We start from the raw sequence: 25,051 nt of genomic DNA on the forward strand, positions 1-25,051 counted from the left end.
TCCTCTCTCCTCTCATTAAATTGAGAGAACGTGGCAGTGTTGCATGTTGGAGACGCGTGGGCTGGTTTCTGTTTGACCGTGGGAAAGATTGCGTGCAGACCACACTTAAAATAATGCGAGTGAGAAATAATAATGGTGATGAGAAATGAATTTATTTATATCTAATTTAGGATTCAGCTAACATGTACAGTGTCATGTGTCGGGTACTGTGCCAGCTGACTTCACAGAAACATTCTTTATCAATCTTCGCAACTCTTCTATTGAGGGAGCTTCAGACTCTTTTTTACATATAAGAAAACTGAGGTTCAGACAAATTCAAATTGGAATTTGAACCAGGTTTCTTGACATCTGGACCAGGACCCTTTCTTCTAAACCATCAAACCTGCCCTTTCTATGAGATATCCGGTGTCTGTATTTTTATACAAATATCTAATCTTGTTTTGTGTTGGTCCCTGGAACGCCATGCCCAGTGTCACGCAGCTCCTCTCAGAGGATATAAAGAGACAAACACACCTCCTGGCGATGAAAATGATCCTGAGAATTGCCTTTGGTAAGGATGGATGAAGACATTAGGCCCTTTCTGTCTAGAAAGAAGAAAGTCGAAGGGAGACATAAAGGAAACTTAAAATCAAAAAGGATAAGTGTAGATTTAGCCAGTGTTTTTCCTAAATGCTTCAATGTAGATGTAATTAGAAATGACAAAGGAGGTTTTATTAGGACAGAGGGTTGCATAATACGTTTCAAATCTTGTTACTCTGTATATCTTAACAGCTGAAATTTAATTGGTTCAGCTGTTTTGTGGATGAAGGAATGATCTATTCATTGAGAATGATTCAGAGAATGAATGATTCAGAGAAGCAGTGTTAGCTAGAGAGGACTCTGACTTTTTAAGGTTGGAATTTGGGGTGGAGGACCAGAATTTCTCCCCTAGTAGAACATTGTAGGTACCCATCCGTGCAGACTGGCCCGAGGGGCAGACCATTGCTGCCCCGATAGATGAGTCTTTGGGGTAAGGCAAGGGCTCAAAATGACAGCATCTGTCATCTTTCATGTGGGAGAAGGCACTGTGGACTTGCTGAAAACTAGTCTTTTTACCTCCTCTTATTTCTGCCATATTCTCAATCCAGTTAAGATTCATTGTCTCTCTCTAGGGGGACTTTGAAATCTATGGGATTTTGAAAACAGTACTGTTACTTCGTGACATATGGTATATCCCGACGAATCCTAATAACAGAAGTTCTGTGTTCTGCGTTAATGTGGGACCTCCTTTTGTGAAACTTTGAATACATTTAGGAGAAATGTGTGACAGACAGGATTCCACTGTGGAGGGGCATTTGAAACACTGTGTTTTCCTTGGGTAATATGGAACGTGGACAATGTTCCATGGTCTCCAAGATTGTTCCAAGGCCCCTGATGCTTCAAGGCGGAGAATCAACCTTTACTTTCTGATTAAGTAATTGTAATCACAATAGACTCTGGGACCTAATTCCAAACCGGATTAGCCTTTTCTGTCTTATTAAGAAGAATTTTGGATTTAAATCCTGTTGGAAGCAATGTTAAGGACCTATCTCATGCACATACTAAATATTAATGATCAGAGGCACTTCAAAGATAAATTTGAACAGTTACGTAAAAAGTTGATAGAAGACAAAGGTTTATTATAGAGTGGTTCTGAAATGAGCGCTGCCCAGTCAGGAGTCCTCAGGTCTTCCCCGCTAGAACTCAGGAGCAGTGCGGCCTCGGGCATGTCTTCTGGCTTCTCTGCTTTCGTCTTCTCATCTGCAAAACAAGTTAAAATTGTTGGATGAAATTATCCCTAAAGTGCCTTCTGGAGCCAAACCTCTCTGATTCTCTAAAATTTCTAAGAGAGTCCCTCTAAGTCCAGACTTTATGGTTGCAAATATTTTCATCGTTTGCGTGTTGGTTTTTGTGATAATATTTTGTAATTATGAGCTTTGGGATAGATGAGAAACCACACACATGGCATAAAAAGGTTTGTCAACAGAAAATCTGTATGGCTCAAACTGGAGAAAGGGGCTTATAAATCTCTCTTGACAGAAAACATGGCATTACACAAGCAACTCATGAAAGACCTTGGAGCGTTGCTGTTCATAGACTTGGGAATAGTCCCAAATAATATTTTTTTAGTAATATTTTTCTTCCGACTTATTTATTTCAGAAAAATTTTTTTTTGAAGATCCTAAGCTTCAGAAAGCAGTACTGTACCCACTCTGTATATATTTCTGGTCCATTCATTCAGTTATCGTTTATTGATCACCTATATGCTAGGTTATGGTGTCCTGGGGACTGGGAATAGAGGGGCTATAGGAAAAAGCCCTTGCCGTCTAGTATCTTAACGACTAGTAGAGAAAGTGGTCGTGGAAACAAATGGTAGGATGGCGGGGTTGTGAGCACAGGAGAACGTGAGCATGATCAGGAAAGCACTGTTTGCACGTCGTGAAAGGCTTTCCTGGAAGATGACGAGAAGTTTGTAAGGAGCAACGAGAGCTGGGGATGCAGGCTAGAAAGCAATATGGTTGTAACCGTAAGAAAGGGTGAGAGTTGGGAGAGGTGGTTGTTAAAGAAAGCAGTTATAAGGCTACTTCAAAATATCAGAAAGAAAATGGTGAGGGCAAAAGCAGGAGGGAGGGTTGGAGGTTCAGATGGATCCGAGAGATGGATATTTATGCAGTTGAGTGATGCTGTAAGGATTACATCAAGATGGGGAGCCAGAAGAGGAAGCCGTGCATGATTGTGAGGTCCCTAACTTGGGGGAGATGATCAGGTCCCCTTGAGAAACTCCCTGGCAAGGGAGTGGTCTTTGGATCCTCAAATGTGACATCTTTTGCCAACTTAGGAACCTGCTGCCCCTTTGGTGAAACTTTTAGAAGCAATGACTAGAATTAAGAGGTTGTAGCCAATGATGTGCTGGTATATACTTTAAACCACACATGTACACGACACACATGACACACATGTATACATATATGTGTTGATTAAAATTTTTTTTACTAATATGAGTCACACGTAGCATACAATTGATAAACAAATAAAGTACAAGATCCTTTTGTTGTAAATTCCATGTAGTCAGTTGATTCTCATAAACTGTTTTCACTGATTTTTATTTTTCTCCTGAACTCTTGTATCCATAGCCAAACTATGACTGGAAACAAGGAATACAGGAAATCAGAGGACGGGAGCAAGGGAGGCAGTAAGCTTCATTTTGGGTATTTGAATTTGAGGGCACAAAAGGGTGTCCATGTGGCATCCAGCAAGCAGCTGGATGTGCGGGGTTGGAGATGAGCGGGTGAGTCAGTTGACCATAGGGTACAATCACCCTGCAGCCGCCGCCACCCCACCCCCACCCCACGCACACACCTCCTGCCTCCTGCCAGCCTTTGCGTAGGTCTGGGAACGTGGTCCCTACCGCCTCACCTCCCGCACTCTGCCAAAGGGCTGCTAGACACTGGCCCCACTTTGTCCCCACTCTCTCCAGGGTCATACACCCTTCAGCAACTGCTCTTGGGTTTTGTTTCCTTTCATTCCCCCACATCCTAGCTCAGTGACCAGAGTCCAGGCATTTGAGACCATATGAGGCGTGTAAATCCCCAAGGGGCCCTTGATCCTGAGAACCCCCCCTTGAGAGTTCTCGTCACCGAACCAGATGTCACATCCTAGGTCAGACTGATGGGTGGGTGGGCAGCACACACAACCACAGCGGCGTTTGCCTGGGAGGATGTTTATTACAGCATTTAAGAGATGGGATTTAATGTGTCCCGTGACACAGCCTCCTACTTCTCATCCTACTTGACCTTTCTACAGCAGTTTAAATGGTTGCCTTTTAGCCCTCTTCTTTTTTCAACTTGATCCTTGCCTTCCCTGATATGACTGGACCAAGTGCATCTCTCTTTTCTAGTTCTCAGCCTCTTCTGCTGATTCCTTTTCCTCTGTTCAACCTGAATTGTCCCCAGCTCTCTTTGGCTTTTATACTTTGCCTGGGTAGGGTTCGCTGCTCTCAGTTTCCAGCAATAGGCTCTTGGTGGCGGGACTTGTGTCTCCCGCTCAGCTTGAATCTCTTAATCGCCAACCCTGCACACCCAGCTGCTTGCTGGATGCCACATGGACACCCTTTTGTGGCCTCAAATGGAATTACCCAAAAGGAAACGTATTGCCTCCTTTGCTCCGGTCTCCTGGTTTTCCTGTATTCTCTGTTTCCAAGATTTGACTACTCTCTTTTAGCTAACAATATCAGCTGACATTGCAATCCTTCCTTCCCATCCATACCAAGTATGGCAAGAAGATGTGGCAGTTCTACCTTTTGTCTTGGTCCCTTCTCTTGCTTTCTTCAGGTTTACTTGGCAAATTTAGGCTTTCATCACCTGTCACCTGAATTGCTGCTGTGTTCTCCTTGCCTATCTCCCTGCCTCCACTTAGCCCCTTCAGATCAGCCTTCAATCCCAGGTAGGATCCTTCCAAAACCCAGGTAGGATGTTTAAGCATCTCTTTCATGAGCACATCTGATGACACTTTCCATTGTCTGCAGGATGCAACCTAAATCCTTGGCCTGATTGTCGCACTATAGCAAACTTAGCTCATCTTCTGCTATTCATCTAGCTAGGTACTTACTTCATAAACCAAGTTAGATAAATACTCCCAATTGCTCACTCACACTGAAAGGCCTTTAATTAAATTGTAGAAAGGCCAATCAAAATGCATGTAATGGCAATGGTTGTTTCTGAGTATCAGTCTCTCGCTCTCTGTCAACTTTTACTTATTTTTATTTTGATGACGTAAATGATCATGTGTTGGCCCCTTGGTGCCAAGAGCTGGGGTTCAGGTGTGTCACGGTGGCACTCCTCTGTGTCTTCTGCTTGTAATTTGGGAGTGCTGTGGATGTTAATAGGTATATCCAGCTGTCTGCAGATCTCCTGAAGGATAGAGGGGCCCCATTTGCATCAGAAACCTCTCATTTTTCTCTGAGGTAGAAACATGAGGTGTAGACTTCATATTAAGGGAGTTTATACATACATGGTGGCTCCCTACATGTGACCTCATGAGTGGAATGAAATTAGATACACAATGGCGTTCAGAGTTCTGGTATATATTTGATTGCTCCCCCTGGAAAGTAACTTTATGGCTTTTACAGAGAGAGTTTTACAGCAGGAGTTTGTACTGGAAATTTACCCTCCCTGTCTTTCAGCTGGTTTGTCCCTGAGCCAGACCTGTCTGAAAACTGAAATGGAATACTATTTCTCTTCTCAAGTTATCAGTTGTAGCTGTCAGGAATTTGTTACTGTCTGCTAAAGCCTTTTAGCATAAAAACATGCTAAAGTCAGTACTTGTGTGAGAGTGTCATGTGGGAAGTTACATTGTTATGTGGATGCAGAGAGGGCGTTAAAACTAGACTATTCATATGTGAACAGAAAAAAAAAGGAACAGAATTAATAAGGAAAATCCCTAAAAATATATAGCCCCTGTGGATTTTTTCCCCTCCCTGCATCTCTTATACACCAGGGATAGGTAGATTGTAAGCCCTCTGGGGACAGAAGTGCTGTCTTTTGTCTTTCTTCCGTGCCCACCCCAAATCATGCCAATCATAATGAATGCTTAGAAGCCACTGCGATAGAGAGCGTCTCTCTCCCCTTAGCACAGCTCTCGAGATGGCAAGGACCAAGGACGGATGCTGGTTAAGAAGTGTGCTCCTACTTTATTTAGCACATAGGCTGTACTTATTCTCCTCAATCATCTTTCCCCATGTGAAACTCTCTGGTGAATGTTGGGTTTGTGTTCTTGGAGAGGTTGGCCCTTCCTGTAGCTACTTGCATTTGCTGGGAAGTGTGCCATCTTCCTTTGGTTTGGACCTTGGAGACTCGGCTCTTTCAATTTCAGAGGGAAATGGAAGGTGGAGGATCGGAGGACAGTGCTTTCTCGTGTCCACTGCTGTTTGTGTTTAGAAGGAATATAAACATAGCTAGATCTCGTCATCTCAGTATCATAGCATAATAGGGTATTAGACCTTTGGGGAAACTGAGGCTCAAAAAAGTCAATAACTCTCCTAAATTCAGTCGCTAGTTAATGGCAGCATTAGAGAGCCTGTACTTTTCCTCACTTCCCTGTTCATGTGCAGGAGTCTAGAAAGGTCTCTTTTGAACATGTATCATGACCTCAAGAAGTATAAACCTCAAGGTTACACATGTTAAAGCGATGTAGCCTGTGCTCCTCAGGTGCCGAATTCTGGTGAGCAGGCTTATCCTAACCCCTCACATCATTTCTGCAGAGCAAACAAAAAGCCAGTTGGACTAATATTAATCATGGGAGCCTATTATAATGATATATAACTTGTCATAACACATTATAATATTACAGCAAATACATTTAACTCACGGAACATTCTCAGGGGACTCTTAACTCCCATTAAAATCATGTTCCAAGCGTCTATTCTAGCAAGATAGAGCTGCAGAGTTCTGTGATGCTGCCATGCCACGTTTGCCCAAACCAGCATTATGAGAATCCCTTTTGAAAGCTCCTGCACTGTTTCCCTGGGCTCAAAAGTACGTTTGGTTTTGTCAGCACCTGGAAACTGGAAGTTGAGACTTGAGGAGAAACCGTTGGCGGTTATGCACTAAGCTTGCTGGAGACTTGGAGTCTCGGTTGCCGTGGAAACCACACTGCTGCCTCATTTATTAATGGCGGCTTGGTGAACTTCCGGAGGTACTCTTGCCCTGTCCTGTAAATTCATTCGAGAAAAATGCAGGTTGACTTTTAAGATATTTTTCTCGTTTCTGAAGCATTCCCTCCTGGATCCTCATGAGCTCCATAAAATTGCCCATGTGCAGTTTCAGAACTACCGGTTTTTATCCAGCAGTTGTGTGTGAAGACCATTTCCTTTCTTTCATGCTTAAATCGTGTTTATGCCTGCCTGCCTTGTTCAATGAGTGATTTTTTTTTTATTATTATTTTTTTTTTTGTATTATGCTGCCTTTAAGAGTTACATGGATTTGAAATAAACAAAGAGGGAATGGAAAAATTAATCAAATAACATTGAAAACCTTGATACTGGCTTTAAAGGAGTTACAAGTTTCTAAGCCTTTCCTAACTTTTAATATTCCAAACTTTGTGTGTTTTTTATCCAAAATAAAAGACTTGTTTCTTTCCATTCCAGTAAGACACTTTCAGAAAATGTCTTAGACAAATGTTCTTAAAGTAAGAACAATTTCACTAAACTAACTCACCTCTGCCAGGCATATTAACAGTATTGGAAGTTGCCTCCAAGGGAAAAAAAATTTTTTTCAGCTAATTGTTTATCTGGGAGGATGCAAATGGTGGTTTTCAGCCTTTTAAGTCATCCATCATGCCTGGCAGCCTCTATTGTCTCATTGCTGAATTTGAGCCAAGTGAGTCTCTTTCTTGGTCTTGGGAGGGAGGTACATAGATCTGGTTCTGCCAAATCTGTGTTCTCGAGCAGTCCAAGTCCTGCTCTAAGAGAAGATAATGTGGACAGACCTGTAGGTCCCCTCAGATTGAGAAAGGTCATGGGTCCTCATTTTCTGATGTCACATTAAATAGAGGAAGAGGAAGTAACTCTCTATTCAAAGTAGAAGTATAGGACTTGTTCCCTCAGTTCTTCCAGTGTCTGCAAATTGCTGTTAGTTTTTAAATGCATTTTTGTGGATGTAATAAAATACTGTTTATAGTCAGCTACAAAGTAAGTAATTACAATGCGGCAGATGAAATTCAGTATAACTTTGTCGTGGTTTTTTTAATTTTAATTAAACCAGTTTTAGAGTAAATTATAAATGCTGCTGCTTTTGTTGTGACAAGTGACATTGACAAAATATTAATCTAATGGACTGTTATTCACAGAAGCTAAATGTGTTCTCTAGTCTGCAGGCTTTGGGTGTTTGTTGTGTTTTAATTTTCAGTGTATGTTTTCAAAAATCCGGAGAAAAGAATAAAGTTTTACAACCACATGAAATAAGAACTCCATGTATGGAATATTCCATTGTTGATATCTTGCCAACCACAATTGCGCGCGTCTCATTTATGGCACTGAAAACTTTTTTTTTTTTTTAAACCAGATGTCTCTGTGGTCACTTTTTTGGTATCGTTAAAACTGAAGCTGGGATAAATAACCAACTGTTGACTACAAAGTCTAATATTAAAGGAATAATCAGCCCACGTTCCTATTAGATCATTTCCCTTTTATTTTACTTTGTACATTACCTTTTGGTATTGCTTAAAAATGGTATTTTGTTGGTTGTGTATCCTTTTATAGTTAAAGTACCTAAGTTATTGTCAGTGGATATTCTTTTAAATTGAATTTATATAATTATCTGTAAAGACTATATATCTTTCGATTATATTAAATATTCAAAAACTGATTTTTTTGTCAATTTTTTTGCTTCCATCTATCATGGCTTAAAACTTTTCTTTGTTTTAACCTTTTGATATTTAAAATAGATGTAAAAAATTTAATTACAAGGTCTTCACGTTAGTCCTGCAGTAGTTTTTAATAAGACAAATTTCAACCCCAGGGTAAAATCTTTACGTTTTGTCTCCTTTTACTCTTCAAAGCTGACCTAGAATCCAAAGGTTAGAGTGAAATTAATTTTACCCCATAGCTTTTTCCTTCAATGTATTAGAAATTCCCATTTGAAAAATAGAGCTAATTACCTCTCTCTCTCTCTCTCTCTCTCTCTCTCTCTCTCTCTCTCTCTCTGACTCTCTTTTTGTCTCTCTCTGTGTGTGTGTGTGTGTGTGTGTGTGTGTGTGTGTGTGTGTGTGTGTTTGGGGGTAGGGGTGGGGGTGGGAGTGAAATCACATTATTTAGTCAGTTTCCAAGTATGATTGTTGCCTGTTTATTCAGGGATTGAATTGTTGTTGCCACTGCTACCACCACCATCACCATCATCAAATCATGGGGGGCAAGAGTAGAGAAGGTGCGAGACGGTTGTAGACATCCAAATATGACAGCAGAATACTCTCTGCAACAATATGGCAGTGGAGCATTTGCTGACTTCAGAATGCCAGCTCAACCCCAATATTTTTTCAGGGATGCTAAACCTCTTGTAACTGCTAAATTGGATTTGTCACTGAATGAAGTATCAGCTGCTGTTGGACAAGGCTATAAAAGCCAGCCGGCTGGCCCTTTGTAGGCAGGGCTTACCCAACGATTGATATGTTTTAGCACTTTTGGGATTATTGTGATTAAGAGGAAACCATTCTGAATGAGAGAGAAAAGGGGTAAGGACACACAGCCCACAGCTGGTGAGCAGCATGTGTTTGCTGCTGAGGAAGTCACCATTATGGCTTTCTCCGGGTTCCTGCCCTGATTGAAGGGTATGAAATCTTTATATGAGGAAGTGGTGTCCTTATTTCCTCCAGTTGCAACCCTCCCTGCAGGGCAATAGACATTTGGAATGTTGTAGGCTTGAGAATTCTGAATGCTTTCAAACCACTCATGTGCCCGTGCATGTACGTAAACACACACACACACACACACACACACACACACACACACACACACACAGTGGCTAAATGCATTAGTCTACACACACGAGTTAATTGTGTTAATGTATAGGGATTTCAGTAATAACAACAGTGTCCTCTTTCATCTCCCAGACCCAAAGCTCTGGACATGCATTAAAAATACACCTCTGTGTAGTTTGTGTCTGAGTCGCTTGTATGTGTGTGACAGCTAAATGAAATCTACACGTCCAGTGGATTTGTAAACTCGAGCATCTAGCTGAGGGTTTATTAAGTACAGGAACCTCACTATCTTTTAAGAACAGGTTTGTTTTCAAGAACCACCTGCTCCCTGGAGTGGAAGAGCTTTTTGCACAGGTCATGCACTGGCCAAGGCAAGCCCCTCTGTAAGAGGAGCTTGTTGAGTAGACTGGAGTTTGCAGTTGCCCAGTACTCGCAAATACACATGGAACTGGTCGCCACTCCAGCCATCCCAGGGGGCTTTGCCCAGTTCATGCTCAGAGTTTGCTCAGCGTACCGCACAGGAAAGAGGCCGGCTTGCCGGGTCCTGCAGAGAGTTTTTCCAAGCCTGTGCAAAAAGCACGAATCATCCAGCAGCACGAATCTTACAGCTGGCCCTTTGCTAGCTTTGATCTGCGAATCAGGCCGCACCATGAATGCCCTTATTGTCATGTTATGTGTACACAATGTGTGAATTATTGAAAATAGGGAGGCCTGAGCCTCATCTGGTAGAGATTACAGTGCAGGCATGCTGGGCGAAGGTCTGTAATTGAAAATCCCCAGATGCTGTTTATTTGGCCTTCGTCACATGACCTGCTGCAGGAAGATTGTCTGAACAAAATGTTGCCTGCATAGAGAGTGGAGCTTGCCCTCCCCCGCCCCCAGAGCCTGCACAGGCTCAGTCTGTACACAGCTTCAACACCTGCCCAAAGGATTTTTAAAGGCTTAAAATAGATTCACTCATAGCATTTAAATAGAGGGCATCTTGCTTGTTGGTTTAAACTGCTTAAGCGGTTGTTGACTTGTGGAACCTTCTATCCATACAAGGGTTTGCTGGATAATTTCACTCTGAGATGTCTTTTCAAAGCAACCTTCAGGGCTGGAGCCACATAAGGATAAGTAGCTTGGGCTCTGCCTTTAAAAATCAAACTGACGTGTAGTGAATGAGCTTGCAGATGAAGCCACATCAACTCATCTGCATCTTATCCGGTTCATTGTTACCTATTCTACCTATGGTAAAAGTGGAGATGTTTCTTAGGAAATTTGTTTCTCCCTCTGAAATACTGAATGTTAACCTCTGTGTGGTTGGTGGATTAAGGCAGGATGCGAAATCTGAAATTGCCGAACATCACAAGAATAGAAACAGAGTAGATTGAGCTTATTTTAAAGAAGCTTTCAGTTTTCTAGTTTCTTTCCACTAGGGAATAAAATAGCCACTCACCATCCTTTATTGCCACCCTGATCGCAGTTCTAATTGTGGGTGCCTCTTCCATTTCTTGGAGCTTAGGAAGAGGAAAGGTTCCATGGGGGTTTTGGCATTCCATGAGCATTCAGCTAGGCGATGAGTTCCTCGAAGGCAGGAACCCTGTTGTATTTTTCTTTATATCTCAGTGCCTGCCAGCACAGTTCTTTTTCTGTTCTTCCTGCTCCTTCTCCCTCCCTCTCTTCCTGCCTCTTCAAAGAAAACATTCAGTCACCACCTCCTGTGTGCCATGATGTCACTTCTTCCAACATTTTTTCTTTCAGGAAGGGGCTAAAATCCGCAGTAGCAGTATCATTAAGTAGCACGTTCTCAATAACAGAGCCAGGAGTTAAAGGGGGGACTACAGGGGCAGGATGTGGGTCCTGCCTTCAAGAAGCTCATAATTTGTCAAAGATGAGCAAAGACACTCACAGGAAGAGCACTGTGTGGCCACACCGTGCTACATGTCTGCATGGACTCTGCTGAGCCTGGAGGGCCGAGCATGCCCACTGCCAGGCGCTTAGGAAGGACCATTTGAACTGGGTCTTGGCAACTCAGAAATCAGTGTTCAGCAAGCTTGGATGGGACCATCAGGGCAGGGAGGGCTAAGGGGGCATCATTCACACAAAGGAATGGTACCCAACCTGACGTGGCAGTGCGTGTAGAGAGTGGCAGGAGAAAAGATAAAATACGTGGGTTTATACAGGTAACATTTTGATTTTTTACAAAGGAGAATATATTGCACATTAGCTGGGTAATTCAAAATTTAAAAGGAGAATAATCAAAATGGGTCGACTCTCCTGAATCTAAAACTCAACCTAAGGACGTAACCTGTTTGGTTTGCTTGTTCACCGTCTAAATAAAATAGAACGCTCACTTCATAGGCCACTGCTCTCCTTAATGACTGGCCTGGACAGCGTTGCCTCTGGCTACTCCTAGTTTTGAGACCAGTCGGGTGTGGCCTGAGCACGGCAACCAGAGGAAGAAACCTCTCTGGACTTTGACCTCAGACTATTCTTCAGTACGTTTCCTCCTAATACTCTGCCCTTTATTCCCATTGTGTGGCGTCTCGCCTCATTTCTCCTCCTAAGCTATAAGCTCCTTGAGGGCAGAGGATATGTATTATTCTAGCGTGTATCTCCTGCAGTGCTTAGCCCAGTGCCTTTTATGTAGAAAATATTCAACACGGGGGAGGGGGTTCCTTGGGCCACATGATGTCGGCCTTGAGCACAGTAAGAGGAGTTGAAGTTTTATCCTGTTTTGAACATGGTACATGCAGGACTTTGAAAATGGTGTAGATGCCGTTCAGGCCCCTTCATGGTTGGTTTGTGCCCCCTTCTAAGATTGTGTTCTTACTAAACACTTAGTAGTGATCTGATGACAAGTTAATTTATTATATGATTTTCAGAGCAGTTGGTCTAAAGCTAAGGAATAATGAGCTTGGAAGGTAAAGCTGCTTTCAAATCCCGACTCTACCACTTAATGGGATGGGGAACTCGCGTTAGTTTCTTCATTTCTTTGAACTTCAGGCTCAGCATTTGTAAAATGGGAATCAGGACTGTGCTGACACGTAGGAGGTTTCCACCACGTTACTGTCCAGCTTCCTACCACCTCGCTTCGTCTCTACCCGCTAAACCATATTATTTCATATGCTTAACCCCCAAATTTCAATTTCTCCAGTTTGAGTATATATATATTTTAATGTCCTTTATGATCATGGTTTCCATATTCTTTTTAAAAGAATTACTAAGGGCCTAGACAGTTCGATTTCTCTTGAGCATGTTTTCTAAGCAGCGGGTAATCCCATGTGAGTGTCATTTTGATTTAATGCTTGCATAATTCACTGTTGTGTAGCTACTGCTATAGTAGCTGCAGAAGTTGACACTTAATTCTTCCAGTGATAGTTGTATTTTTACACTCACTAAGAACTAAATTCTGGAAACCCAGTGGAGGACATGCTGTTTAATGCAATGCCTCCGGCCTGTTCACTGAGATAATTTTACGATCTGCCACAAATTACAAGAATTTTGGCCACACTTAGCCCTTGGCAAAAACCTAATCCCTGCTATTTTATTCAGTGAAGAATCTATTCTAAATTAAAAGATTATTGTAGCAAGTAAGTAGCTTGCATGATGCCCTCTTAATGTTAATGTGAAGATATCACAATAAAGTGCTCCTTTTACTTGGAAACAATGATCATGGCCGTATCATTTTGAAAATTTAAGATGATGCCAACATTTTGAAAACATTTTTCAGTATAGCATGGAAAAGATGTTCAATTTCAATAACACTGAAAGTAGCATTGTAGGTTTATACTGGATGCCATGTGGTACAGCGTCCTGGAAGGAAACCTTGTATATTATCTCAAGCCATGAAAACACATGAACCAAGTGCAGGGACATTACATAATAGTTACAGGACTACTTGGAGTCACCTTGAGGTGCCAGAACTGCCATTTGTTGTTGCTAATGCAACAAGCCTTCAGGTTCCGTATTTTATCCCCTATTTTACAGGTGAAGAAATTAGAGATCCAGAGAAGTTAAGCAAGTCGCTTACATTCACATAGCTAATAACACAAGTCCAGCTCCCCCAAAAAGATCTAGGCAATCATACATCTGAGTCCGAAACAGAAAAGCAAAACCAAGTCTGCAGCATTGCCACCATTAGAGATTCTCCTTTAAAGACTGGCAGTTTTTAGCACTTTGAACGTGTGGATTTCACACTCCTTTAATGCCAAATAATTAATAAATGAACAGAGTGTTCTTAGTGAAGTTTTTCATTAACAAGACTCTCCTGGGTTAATGTTGAGATTAGCTTTTTTTTTGGACCAGGTCCATATTACCGTGGCATGTGGAGGTCGGTGGCGGGGGAGAGGAGTCAGGAGCAAAAGCACATGTGTTGGTCTTTCTTGTGTCAAGTTAAGAGAGCAGAACGAAGGTCTGGAAAATTGTGCTGCCTGTCACTGAAATAGTCATAACTGTACAAGGGCTTATAGATTTCAGGTAATTTTGTCATTACTGTCCAATTTATATAATCTTTCTAGATCATTTTTTTCTGATTTTCTTCGTATAGTAAAGGAGAGCCCATTCATTCATTCATTCATTCAGTCAGTCAGTCAGTCCCTATTTCATAGGTACCAGATCTGGGGTTGCAGAGAATTAGATAGATTCTTGCCATGGAGCAGTCACTATTCTAAACAGGGAATGAACAGTCCCATAGATAAGTAATGGCAGTGCAGCAAAAGCAGGGGTATATGCTTGGCACATGAGGATGTGAACGAGGAAATGACTGACCCAGTTTGGATGGCTCCTGGAAGACTTCAGGGAGGAGTACTTCAGTTAGGGCTCATAGGGATGGATAGGAGTTTTCAGGCAAAAGAGATGTGAAAGGACATTTAAGGATAGATGGTTTTACAAGGTCATAGAGGTATGAAAAAGCATGACAATGACTTGGGGAACTCTGAAGCTTTTTGTACTAGAATAGAGGAGTCTTCTACAGGGTACTAGGCTAAGGAGTGTATGTTTTTCTTATAGTTGACAAGGACCTACTAATACAGAAAAGCAACATAATCAGATGTGAGCATGAAAGATGAGTGAAAACTCACCTGACAGTGTGTGGGTAGGGGTCGATTTAGGTTGCTGTTGGGGGCAACAAACTTAGGTTCCATTAAATTCCATGCACACCTTGAGTGTATAAAATCCAAAGATGCTGAAGACATAGACTCTGCCTTTAAGGAGCTTATGGTCTGTTACACGAGGAACTCTTAAGAGAGCCAGAATGTGGGCAGTGCCCTGACACATGCAGAAGTAATGCACTATGCGCCCGGGACAGAATGGTTCATCTATGCTACTTTCCCCGTCAGAGTCAAGCCATCGCTTCCCTCATATACTAAGCGATTTGTTTTTAACTCACAGTGTCTTTGGTTTCAGTTTGCTTTGTAATATTGTGGGTTTTTTTCCAACCACTGGTCTGTGAGCTGAGCTCCAGGCACCTGGCTCCCTGGCTCCCTCCTCTCCGCAGGTTCCGTACTTAGTGCATGTTTCACACATGCTTCCTGTGGGGTTTCATGGAGGAGATACCATCTGAGCTGAATCAGGAAGGATTTTGGTTGGTAGTCGTAGGGGATAGTGCAATTGTGAGCAAAACCTTAGAAAGACAGAATGGTTCAGGGAACTGGAGCTAGGCGGCAAAATGGAGTTTTTGATGGCGGCAAAATGAATTAGGGGGTTTGGGGGGTTGTGGTGATGAAAAATAAAAAGTTAGGGCAAGATGGTTGGACAACATTGAATACTACACTAAAGCAGTTTGACCTTCGGACTCTAGGCGGTGGGGCACCACTAAAGGTCTTGAAGCAGTAGAGTGGATAAACCAGAGCTGTGTTTTAGGTAGCTGTGTGTAGGATGGATTAAAAAGAAGAATAACTAGAGGCATAAAGTATTAAGGCTTACTAAATTATTCATTAGAGGATTAAGAAGGTGATTGTGTAGCATCTATTGCTTCATAGAGAATGAGCCATTAGAAAAACTTACTTCATATTTTCCTTCTAGAAATAAGTACCCCCCCCAAAAAATATCTTCTATACAACATAGAGGGATTGTAGTCAATACATAGCATTAGACATTTTTTCATGCTGGTCTCTTTTTGACCGTTGTAGTCTAACACAAATGTGTGGTAAGCTGTCCCACTAAAATGAAAGAGAACACAGTGTTTTATGGAGCCATCACTTGATAATCTTATCAGTTGCCATTGACTGATACGAACTCCGAGAAGGTGGGACTTGGGTTATTGCCATTTTGAAGGGCTAACAGGAGTAAGTTCTGACTAACCAGGGGTTAATACAGCCTTCCTCTGTGTATTCAATCTTCTAAAGCTGTTCCTTCTAAGCCCCTGGGTGGATGCAGACACAGGTTATTTCAGGGACTTGCCACTGTTTACCTCCTGAAGGCCATCAGTCCGTTTTGTAAACCTTTAGATCAGGAACATGCAGTACCAGCCCTGACAACCCAGAACAGGCTGCCTGGCCCCTCCTGGTGATTTTCCACATCAGTGCTGATTTTTGGTCAATGATTTATAATGGGGATTAACCGAGACACTGGTGTCTAAACTTCCTCATTAGCAACACTCCGGGAATGGTTCAAATGTTATTCTTCAGGAACCTCCCTCTACCCCGTCTTAGTCTTATACCTCTCTCCCACTCTGGTTCTCCATCTCTCTCATTCAGTCTTTCCACCAGTGTCTACTTCCTGAGGAGCTGTGGTCTTCTTGGCACCAGGGTGCAGGGATGAGTAAAACCCAACCTCTGTCTGTGTCCCTGTGGAACTTCCTGTCTGGGAGTGGGGCGGGGGCAGGCGTTCATCATGCAATCAATCATTCGATAAATGGACCGTGACAGCTGTGCTGTGTGCCATGAATGAGAGGCTTCGGGAAGGATAGGGTGGCTTGACACTGTTCTCATGGGTGACAGTCCTATATAAGCTCCTTGAAGGCAGCGATGACATCTTTTACCCCCATAATTCTAGCACGTTGCTTGTGCTTTGTATGTGCAGGTGCGGTTGTTGTCTGACTAATGGGTGACTCGCCAACTTGGTAGACCTTCATTTTTTCCCAGCGTTGCTGGGAAAATGGCAGTAGTATGGAAGCAAAGGTTAATTATTAATTCCTCACTGGTTAGTTAATAAGGACACCTTGCTGCCTCCTCTGGCCACATCCATAGATACAAAGAGCCCCAGATCCTTAGGAGGACAGGGTCACTACATATCCCTGTGTACAACGGTCCCTAACTGGTGCCACTGGGTTCCCACAGGGCCCCCTACATCTGTGCTTCTTGGTTATTGACTTTGCTGTCCTAAGATATCTTTTTCCTTTAGATGATAAAAAAGGGTCCGTGGCTAGGAAGCATTTTAACCCCATCTTGTAGAATCTTGCCTGGGAATGTGCTTTGTAAGCTGCTCTGTTGGGTGCTGCTGTTCCGTCTCCTGTTGAAGGACAGAGCCCTGCCCCATGCTGCTGTCATTTGTGGAAGGCATCTTTCTTTGCTTCCTCCCACTGGGTCATCTGTTTTTCTCTTTTTTCCCTTTCTGTGGATGATTCAGGGTCAAACTGGATTGTAAGGATGTAGGAGCCCTTTTTCTGCCTCTAACCATGACTCATTCCACAAAAATTGGGCTGCCTGGGAAGAGGAAGCAAAGATGGATGACATTGGTTCTTGTTCTCAATGACTTTATGATCTGGTTGGAGCCATGACATGTACCAAAATGATAGACTATAAGGCAGGAAGGATACGGGCCCGCAGCAAAGAGGCCAAGGCCAAGAACTGGACATTTAGAGAGAGGGGAGGCATCTTCCAGCTGGACGACTCATGAAGTACAAGGTATTTGAAAGGTGGGCAGAATCCAGACATGCAGAAATGGGTGAGGACTGTACAGGCCATGAAAGCAATTGGGCACACAGGTACAGAGCTCAGAAAGCTCAAGGTTTTAGCAAGGAACATTCCAGTAGTGCTGTTGAACTGAGTTAGGGTTTGTTAGGGGGTGTGGAGGACCCTGTGTCTGCAACCATAGCAGCAATGCCCATTTGATACAACAGGTCTAGCAATCAAGAGAAGGCTGTGTTTTCTTTCTGATTCTCATTCTTTTAACGTGGGGAATCCTCACATATCCTTCCCAGCAAAGGGAGGACCAGCAGAGGTTTCCTCAGAGTACACAGCCAGAGCACCTTCCCCAGGCCCGGGACAGCTCAGCTCTCTGCATGTCTGAATTTGCCTTAGACATGGCTGCAGCCAAGGAAGAGGAGCATTTGTTACTTCTTTCTCTGTGGCTCTCTGACTCCATTCAATTGCAAAGTGGCTCTTAGGCTGTTAAAGCTGACTGTCTCTGGGCTACAATTTCTAGCCACAGACCCTGCATTTGCTGTGCCTCAAACACGACCTTGAGGCCACATCCCATTATACACACAGCCCACAACAACCTTAACCAGTCTTCTGTCTGGGTAAGGCAAACACAGTGCAAACTCCAGGCCTTTCTGCAGGGACCTCTCTCTGAATTGCCCCTTTAGAAGAAAATGTCACGGCAATCTCGGATGCAGGAGAAGCCGATGATGGGCTGACTTTCAACTGTGTTATACTATCTAGGAGAAAAACATAAAAACTGGATTGCAGTGCCTGGTTAGGATCACAGTGTGAAAGTGGCTGGCAGGTCAGGCTGTGTTTCTCTTTGCTGCTGCCGACTGCCTGTGGGAAAAGCAAGGGCAGCTTCAGCCGCAGCATCTCAGACATAAAGAAAGGATGGGGTGTGCATTCCTAAAAGGAATTTTATGCCACATAGAAGCAGTAGTATAATGACACTTAGTGGTGAAGTGTGACTTGGCCACTCAGCTCTATGAGCTATTACAAGGATTTATAGAGAATAATGAAGATGAATCATGAATACTGTGTATGCTATGAATGGAGGACCAGAGACTCCTGGGTGCAGAAAGAAAGGGTGTGCAGTGATCAAGGGAGTTTAAGGGTCAGCGGGTGTGGTTTTTTTAAAGAGTCTCAGTTTCCTGCTTAGGCATTTAAAGAAATGCTGCATCCTCTGTCTAAAATGGTCTTCAATTCGCCCCCCCCCCCCCCGCCCCATTCTGCCTGTCAAAATCAGTCTTATCACTAGTTAGGACATGCACATTGAGTTTTTAGGGAGAAGTGTTATTATGCCTGCCATTGATTTTGAAATGCAACAACAACAATGTAAAATTCATTCTGTAAACAACTTTTGTGTATGTCTGAAATTTTCCATTATAAAATGATGGAGAGGATGTCATCTCTCCTTAAAGGCCTCGCTTATATTCCAGTCCTTTGGGGGAGGCTTTCTAGATTTTTCTGAATTATTTGTGGCCAATTACCCATGCACGTTGCTAGAACTTCTTTCATGGCACGAGTCGTCTGATGTTGGAGCTGATTTGCCCTTGTATCTTAGCCCTTATGTTGGACTCTCTGTGGACAGGCAGGCTGTCTGTTCGCTCCTTATGTCCCGGATGCACCAGACAGGTGTCACAAGGCACCAGGTAGACGGTCCCCACATGACTGACTGTCTGATTTGTTAGGAATACCATGATTAACTTGAAAGTCAACTTCGTTGACAATCTTTTCTGCAATGCAAGGCTTGCTGGAGGAAGCACTACCGCGTGCGTGTGCGTGTGCGTGTGTGTGTGTGTGTGTGTGTGTGTGTGTGTGTGTGTGTTTTGGAACAGAGAGAGAAGTGAGGGGTAACATTTCTAATCCACAACATTCTGATCATGGCTACCAAACAAGAGCGTGCTGTGTGGGCCAGAGGGCCACTGCCAGTCACATCACTGATAGCTGGTGCTGCTGAGCTCTCGGTCCTTGGTAAGGGAATCCTGTACCTTAGTACCATGATTCAAATCCCAGGCTCTGGGCTATATGCATCCACACCATTTAGAGGGTTGTGCTATAGAAATGTAAATAGGCCTCAGGGCATCCTATCAGCCAGCGTCCCTGACAAGAATCCATTTAGGACCTAGTTGATTTCCCCAAAATATGTACAACCCCAAGCAACCAAAAAGGTACTCCAAAATCATTTGGAATGGCATATTTTCTTCCCTAATGGTAAGCATATTTTAGTGCTGGGAAAATTTAGAATTGAAAATAGGAGATTTTAAGAGAATTAAAGCTATAGTATTAATGTTTTTTATTTAAAGGATTTATGCACATTTGATAGTCCAAGAAATTACTTAAAATAATTTGGCCCATACAACAGGTTAGCCTATATTTTATTTCCAAATTAAAATGTGCCATGCACTAATTGATTTAGACTTGCTTTTTGGAAGTGTTGAAGTCTTAACTAGATTTGTAAGCAATATTAGAGCATTGAAGATAATTTATTAGGTTTCTAAGAGTTGGTTAAGGGAAAGTTTTATAAGTTGAATTAAACAGTTCTAATATTTAAAATAATTAAGTACATTCTAAACTAAATACATAGATTTAAATATTTAAAGGACTTTAGGTTTGTAAAATGGGCCAAACATTATTTGAATGGACCTTTGAAAGTGATTGTAAAAATTATGAGACATATGAGTTGAACTTAGAACTTAAAGGTATTTAAGTTTTTTTCTTAATAACTGAACAAGTGAAATATACATTTTTAAAAAGTAGGTAAACGCGAATAGTGTTCTCTGTACACAAAGTCACCCTCATGGTCATTAAAAAAGTCACATGAAATAAAGTGATTAACACTGCCTAGACCACAGTAGCAGCTTTAGTATTAGTTGAATTTGAATTTTAAAAAGTGAATAAGTGATATTCCTTATGGAGGCAAGAAGAAACTCATGGGAACCTCAAGTTAATTATTCGTCATGGCTTGAAACATGGTATGAAAGAAAGGACATGGGTTGTGAAAGGTGCTCGTACTCGCCTGAAGCACAGGGATATGCGAGTTAGGACGAGCTTTCAGTGGCGTGGTGACTGTAGCATAGTACGCTGTACACAGCACTCGATGAGGGTCGTTGTAGCGATTTCTAGAAGTACTGTGATCAAAGTATGAGTTGACATTGTTTAACTCCAAGGGGTGTCATCTGCAGAGACTGCAGGATATATAGTCACATGTGGCTGTCCTGGATGTTGATCACATCCATTCAACCAAACGCCGTGAGACGTGAGAAATTAGTTATATGGGTGATGAGTCACATCTAACCAGATATTTCTGCTTTCCCAGAAAATAAGCTGAGTATGGGGGCAAGAGACATTTTTGCCGTCTGGACAAGGTTAGATGAAATTGTTGCATGTAGTACAGAAGTACAGAGCCCTGGATTTATTTTGACCTGGCCGCTCAGCGCTGAGCAGGGTGCGCAGTGAGGCCCTGAGATGGAGGATGCTCGGCTCATCTGCAGACACTGTCATTTAGGTCTGGCTTCTGGTAATTAGGGGCTCCTATCTGGGCTCTGCTATCAGTGAGCCTTTGAGACAAATTGCAAAATCTCTACAACCATCTGAGAGATGGAGAAGTAGACCTGATGACACTACAGGAGATATTGGTAGTTCTCAAAAGTTTGAAAGAGAATCCTTAGCGCAGCAGTCCTCAAAACTGAATTTTGAAGTCTTTTTCCTAGGGTTAAAGGGTAAGTTCAGTCACAGAGTGAGGATCTGAGACGATCCTGACCGGCTGGAGTGACAGGCTTTACTTAACAGGATGAAACGCAATAGAAAGAAACTGTAACATTCTGTATTTGGATCTGAAAATCCTAACTATGCATGAAGAGACTGCGCACAGGGGTAGGGATATATCTGAGGAGTAGTCAATATGAAAAAGTCCTAGGAGTTCAAATTGACCTACGTTGACTATTTATTCTGGCCCCACAAAATCAAATGCTGCCTTGACGGAAGTGGAGTATGAAGGAGGAGAGGTGACAGACCCAGGCTGCTGTGGACCTGTCATAGCAGGGACATCACCGCAGTTCTGGGCTCCAGGCGAGGAAAGGAAAGGAGACAAAGGATGGTCACAGGATGTATGGGGAGAGTTCCAAAGCTTGTCACAGATAACAAAGGACACAACTCCAGGGGGACCTGAAAGCTGTCATTAACATCGCCAAGGCAGTCATGTGCATAAGAAACTAGCTTGGTTTCTTGTTAGGAAGAACAAGAAGAATCTGAGGAGAAAGTTACAGGAAGCCACAGATAAGGAGGGTCTTTTTATTCTTAAATGTTTTAAAATGGACTCCTTCCTGAATTCTAGAAGTGTTGGTTTTGGCTAATAAGGACTTTGAGGAGTGGGAATAGATGATCCAAAGGTACCTTCCAGCCCCAACATTCCACAATTCCTTTGTCTTCCAGTGGTGACTGTGTATTGCATGGTCCTAACATAGGCAGGTGGAGGGCGGAACCATGATTATAGGAACGTTCTAGGCAGCGGTGGGGGAGCATTTAAATTCTCAGGCAAGGTTTCCATAAGGACATTCTCACGTGGGTCCTCATTAGTGCTGCCAGTTCTTTACTCTGCCAGGGGCGATCTGGTGGTTGTGGTCACTCGCTTTCACCAGAAGCTGTGTTATTTCCTCATTTACAGTGTGCTGGGTGCTGGGGAGGCTTTGGGGAATGAGATAGATAAAGCTCTTGCTCTCTTCAGGTATCCAGTATGTCGGGGAAGTCAGACTGCAAACACAAATCATACAACTACCCAAACAGTTATGATTATAGTTACAGTTTGGAGTCATGTCTTGTATGAGTGGGTTTCTACTTCACGTAGTATTATTACATTTCCCCCACTTAGCTTTGAGGCCATACTTTCCCATGATATTATAGTCCTTCAGAGAGTCAGATTATCTGTTTGAAACCTCTCAGTCTCCTGGTGTGGTACGGATAGGAGGTATTTGTTTATACTTTTAGGCATTTTTTTTTCCTCCAGAGGTTATAAAGCTTTGAGGAGGTTGAGTCATTTTTTTTTCAAAGACAGGGTCTTCTGTATAGTTAGTTACCAGGGTAGTGACTACCTTTAGGGGGTGTCTGCTTTCATGCTGTTAACTTCTTAGTGTAGGCTTTCCGTGGTCACAGCAGTTCATTCTTTTGTATCTACAACGACTGTTAAGTGAAGGTAACTACAAACAGAAACCTGAGTGAGGAGGAATGAATATGAAAAATAAGACTAAACAGAACCGGGTTTGTGGACTCCCACATTAATCCTCGTGTTTGTGGCGCATACAAATCACCACCCATTTAGAGACAAGCATGCAAAGAAACGAAAAGGCACATTTTAAAAAAGCACATACCTATCCTCCACTGCTGATCACAGTTCATAATTAAATGCCCCTCATCCTAATTTTCCTTAGTAATTTTACAAACACTACTGTTTTATTTTTCTAGCGTTAATAAGCTTACAGCTGCAACTGATTCTGAATTCTGTTCTTAGCTTTTAGGTGCCTTTTTTGGTAACCCATCTTATTGTAAATTCTTCTTTCTTTCAGGTAGGAATGAATTGATAGCCAGATACATCAAACTCAGGACAGGGAAGACGAGGACCAGAAAACAGGTAAAATAACCTACCTGGAAATTGTGCATGTCAGCGAATGGCCCAACGAGGCATTTTGGCTGCAGTGGCTGTCTGTGCTTTGGCTCCTAGGAGCCCCCAATTTGAGTTCCCTGTAAGGACGTCAGTGCTATTTAAATTGGTGTTTTAAATTGGCTCAGTTTTCACTGTTCATCATTTCAGTGACCCTTTCCTAAGTGGTCTCCAGAGTTCTTTTTATACATGTGTGGGAAAGTGTTATTGCTAAGGACAGTGTATGAACTGCTCCTGTGCTGTATTTTAAAAGTTTTACTTCTTTCCCAAACTGTGCATCGGCAAACACTGCAAAAGCTACAGGTGCAAATATACTTGCACGTCATGAAATTGTGAGATTTTGCGCATTGTAAAATCCTGGAACAATTTACGTCTGAGTCATTTCAGTGAAAAAGTAACACTAGCAGCCGTGAGTATTGGCCTGACTATGGTACTGAATGATGTGCGTCCAGGGAACTGTTGCTCCTTAAGCTATGGCTTTTTGTCAGTAGCTGCTGTGACTGAAATGAAGTTACAACTTCAATACCTTTGTGCAGAGCAGTGTCAGGAATTTTCCTCTGCCCTTTGTCAGGGCTCTGGCTCTCCTCTTCCTTTCTGATGTAAAGCAGCCCCACATCTCAGACCCAGTTCAGAACTGGAATGGATGAGCAATTGGTATTTAACTAAAAACAGAGAAAGAAAGGGGAAGGGAAAAAACTAATCAGACAAACCTCACGGGTGAGTTGTTAACAGAAAAAGAAATTATTTTTTAATGTTTACCTGTGCTCATGGATCTGACGTGGATTTTAAAAACTATACTGAAACCACCAGGCACGCTCAGCGCGGTCTCTTGAAGCCTGAGCAGCCGATTCCAGTGCTCTGCTCAGTGATGAGTTGTTTTTATGAGTGTATATGACGGGGGAGAGCTTTTCCCCAGGAATGCTACATGTGCCCCAGCCGGGAGCCTGGCTGCTGAGTCAGCATGGAGGGAAGTGGCCTCCTGCCAGCGTGCAGAGGCCGGGCATTGTTCGGTGGGTGTTCCCCGACAGTGGCCAGGGGTCCTCCTTAAGTCAGAGAATCACAGAACAAAATTGGGGGAATACAAGTGAAAGCAGGAGCCGGATGGAGAGGTGAAGAGGATGGGGGAGATCCTGCTTCTCCGTACTTAAAAAGAAAAAAAAAAAAAAAAAAAGCAAATTGGAAAAAAAATTTAATAATTTAAACTCCAAGACAAAGTTAAAGATAAAAGGATCTTTCATTGTCGTAAATCCTGTGTTTTAGAGTTGCTAGAGTGTTGAAAATGAAGTAATTGTCTCGCAGGCTGAGTCGCTGAACTTCTACATGGAAGGTTCTAAATTTCTGAAATGTGTAAAAACAGACAAGATCTAATTCCCAACATACTGAAAGTGCTGGACCTGGGCTGTCTGCTGGTCTGTGCGCTCTGGTCATGTGCCCAACCCCCTTCAATGGGGGACTCTTCTAAATTTAACCAAGCCCCTCCGAAAGAGATGCAAATTTGTTTACCCAGTGGAGTCATTGTTTCCGAAGCCAGGCTTGGCTTGGTTTCCACCCTCCGGCATCCTGGGGATGTTTTTAGGCAGCAGTTGGTGATACCTCTCCAATGTGAATTTGTTGTTCAGCAAATCCGTGTGGTTTTCAACCCAGATTTTTAACAGGATGGCTGGCTGGCTGTATTCACACTTTGCGCTTTGTAATAATATGTAAATCCACTTGGCACCCAGTCAATACCCAAAAGAGTGGAAGGATTAAAGATATTTATAAGGGGGAAAAAAATGCTCTGCTAACTGGGTCTTTCCATTTCACTTTGAGATCTAATTTACATGTCAGTATTATTTTAACATTTGCTACAGAATCCAGAGCCTCTTAATGAGATCAGAATACAACCGACAGCTTCAGCTTTTTGATTCTGCAGAATGTGCTAATTTATGGATCGTCTCTTCTAAATTGAGAAAAAGGGATTTTCCCTCCTGATACTGAGAAGCTATAAATATTTTCATTTACCTCTACCCCCACCTTTTTAATTTTATAAAGAAAACAATCCCACTCTCCCCCTCTC

At 42.6% G+C, this 25,051-nt stretch overlaps 1 protein-coding gene and 1 long non-coding RNA gene across 8 annotated transcripts in view; one reads left to right on the forward strand and one right to left on the reverse strand.

The window, feature by feature from the left end:
- Positions 1-25,051, forward strand: part of TEAD1 (TEA domain transcription factor 1) — a 255,589-nt gene that overhangs the window by 155,980 nt on the left and 74,558 nt on the right. For all 6 annotated transcript variants that reach the window (XM_074336012.2, XM_074336015.2, XM_074336014.2 and 3 more), the window contains exon 3: positions 22,901-22,965. In XM_074336012.2, coding sequence (XP_074192113.1) covers positions 22,901-22,965 — 65 coding nt within the window. The remainder of the gene's footprint in view (positions 1-22,900; positions 22,966-25,051) is intronic.
- On the reverse strand, positions 217-23,893 carry LOC141572236 (uncharacterized). 2 transcript variants are annotated; one of them, XR_012497518.2, is made up of 4 exons: positions 23,755-23,893; positions 23,522-23,657; positions 22,980-23,075; positions 217-1,779 (listed from the first exon to the last, which is right to left on the reverse strand). It is a non-coding gene; the product is annotated as an uncharacterized LOC141572236 (long non-coding RNA). The 2 variants fall into 2 exon arrangements; XR_012497519.2 differs by lacking the exon at positions 217-1,779 and adding an exon at positions 20,405-22,548.

This window comes from Rhinolophus sinicus, chromosome 14, assembly GCF_057876585.1.
Source record: "Rhinolophus sinicus isolate RSI-liver-muscle chromosome 14, RSI-T2T, whole genome shotgun sequence".
Classification (NCBI taxonomy): Eukaryota; Metazoa; Chordata; class Mammalia; order Chiroptera; family Rhinolophidae; genus Rhinolophus; species Rhinolophus sinicus.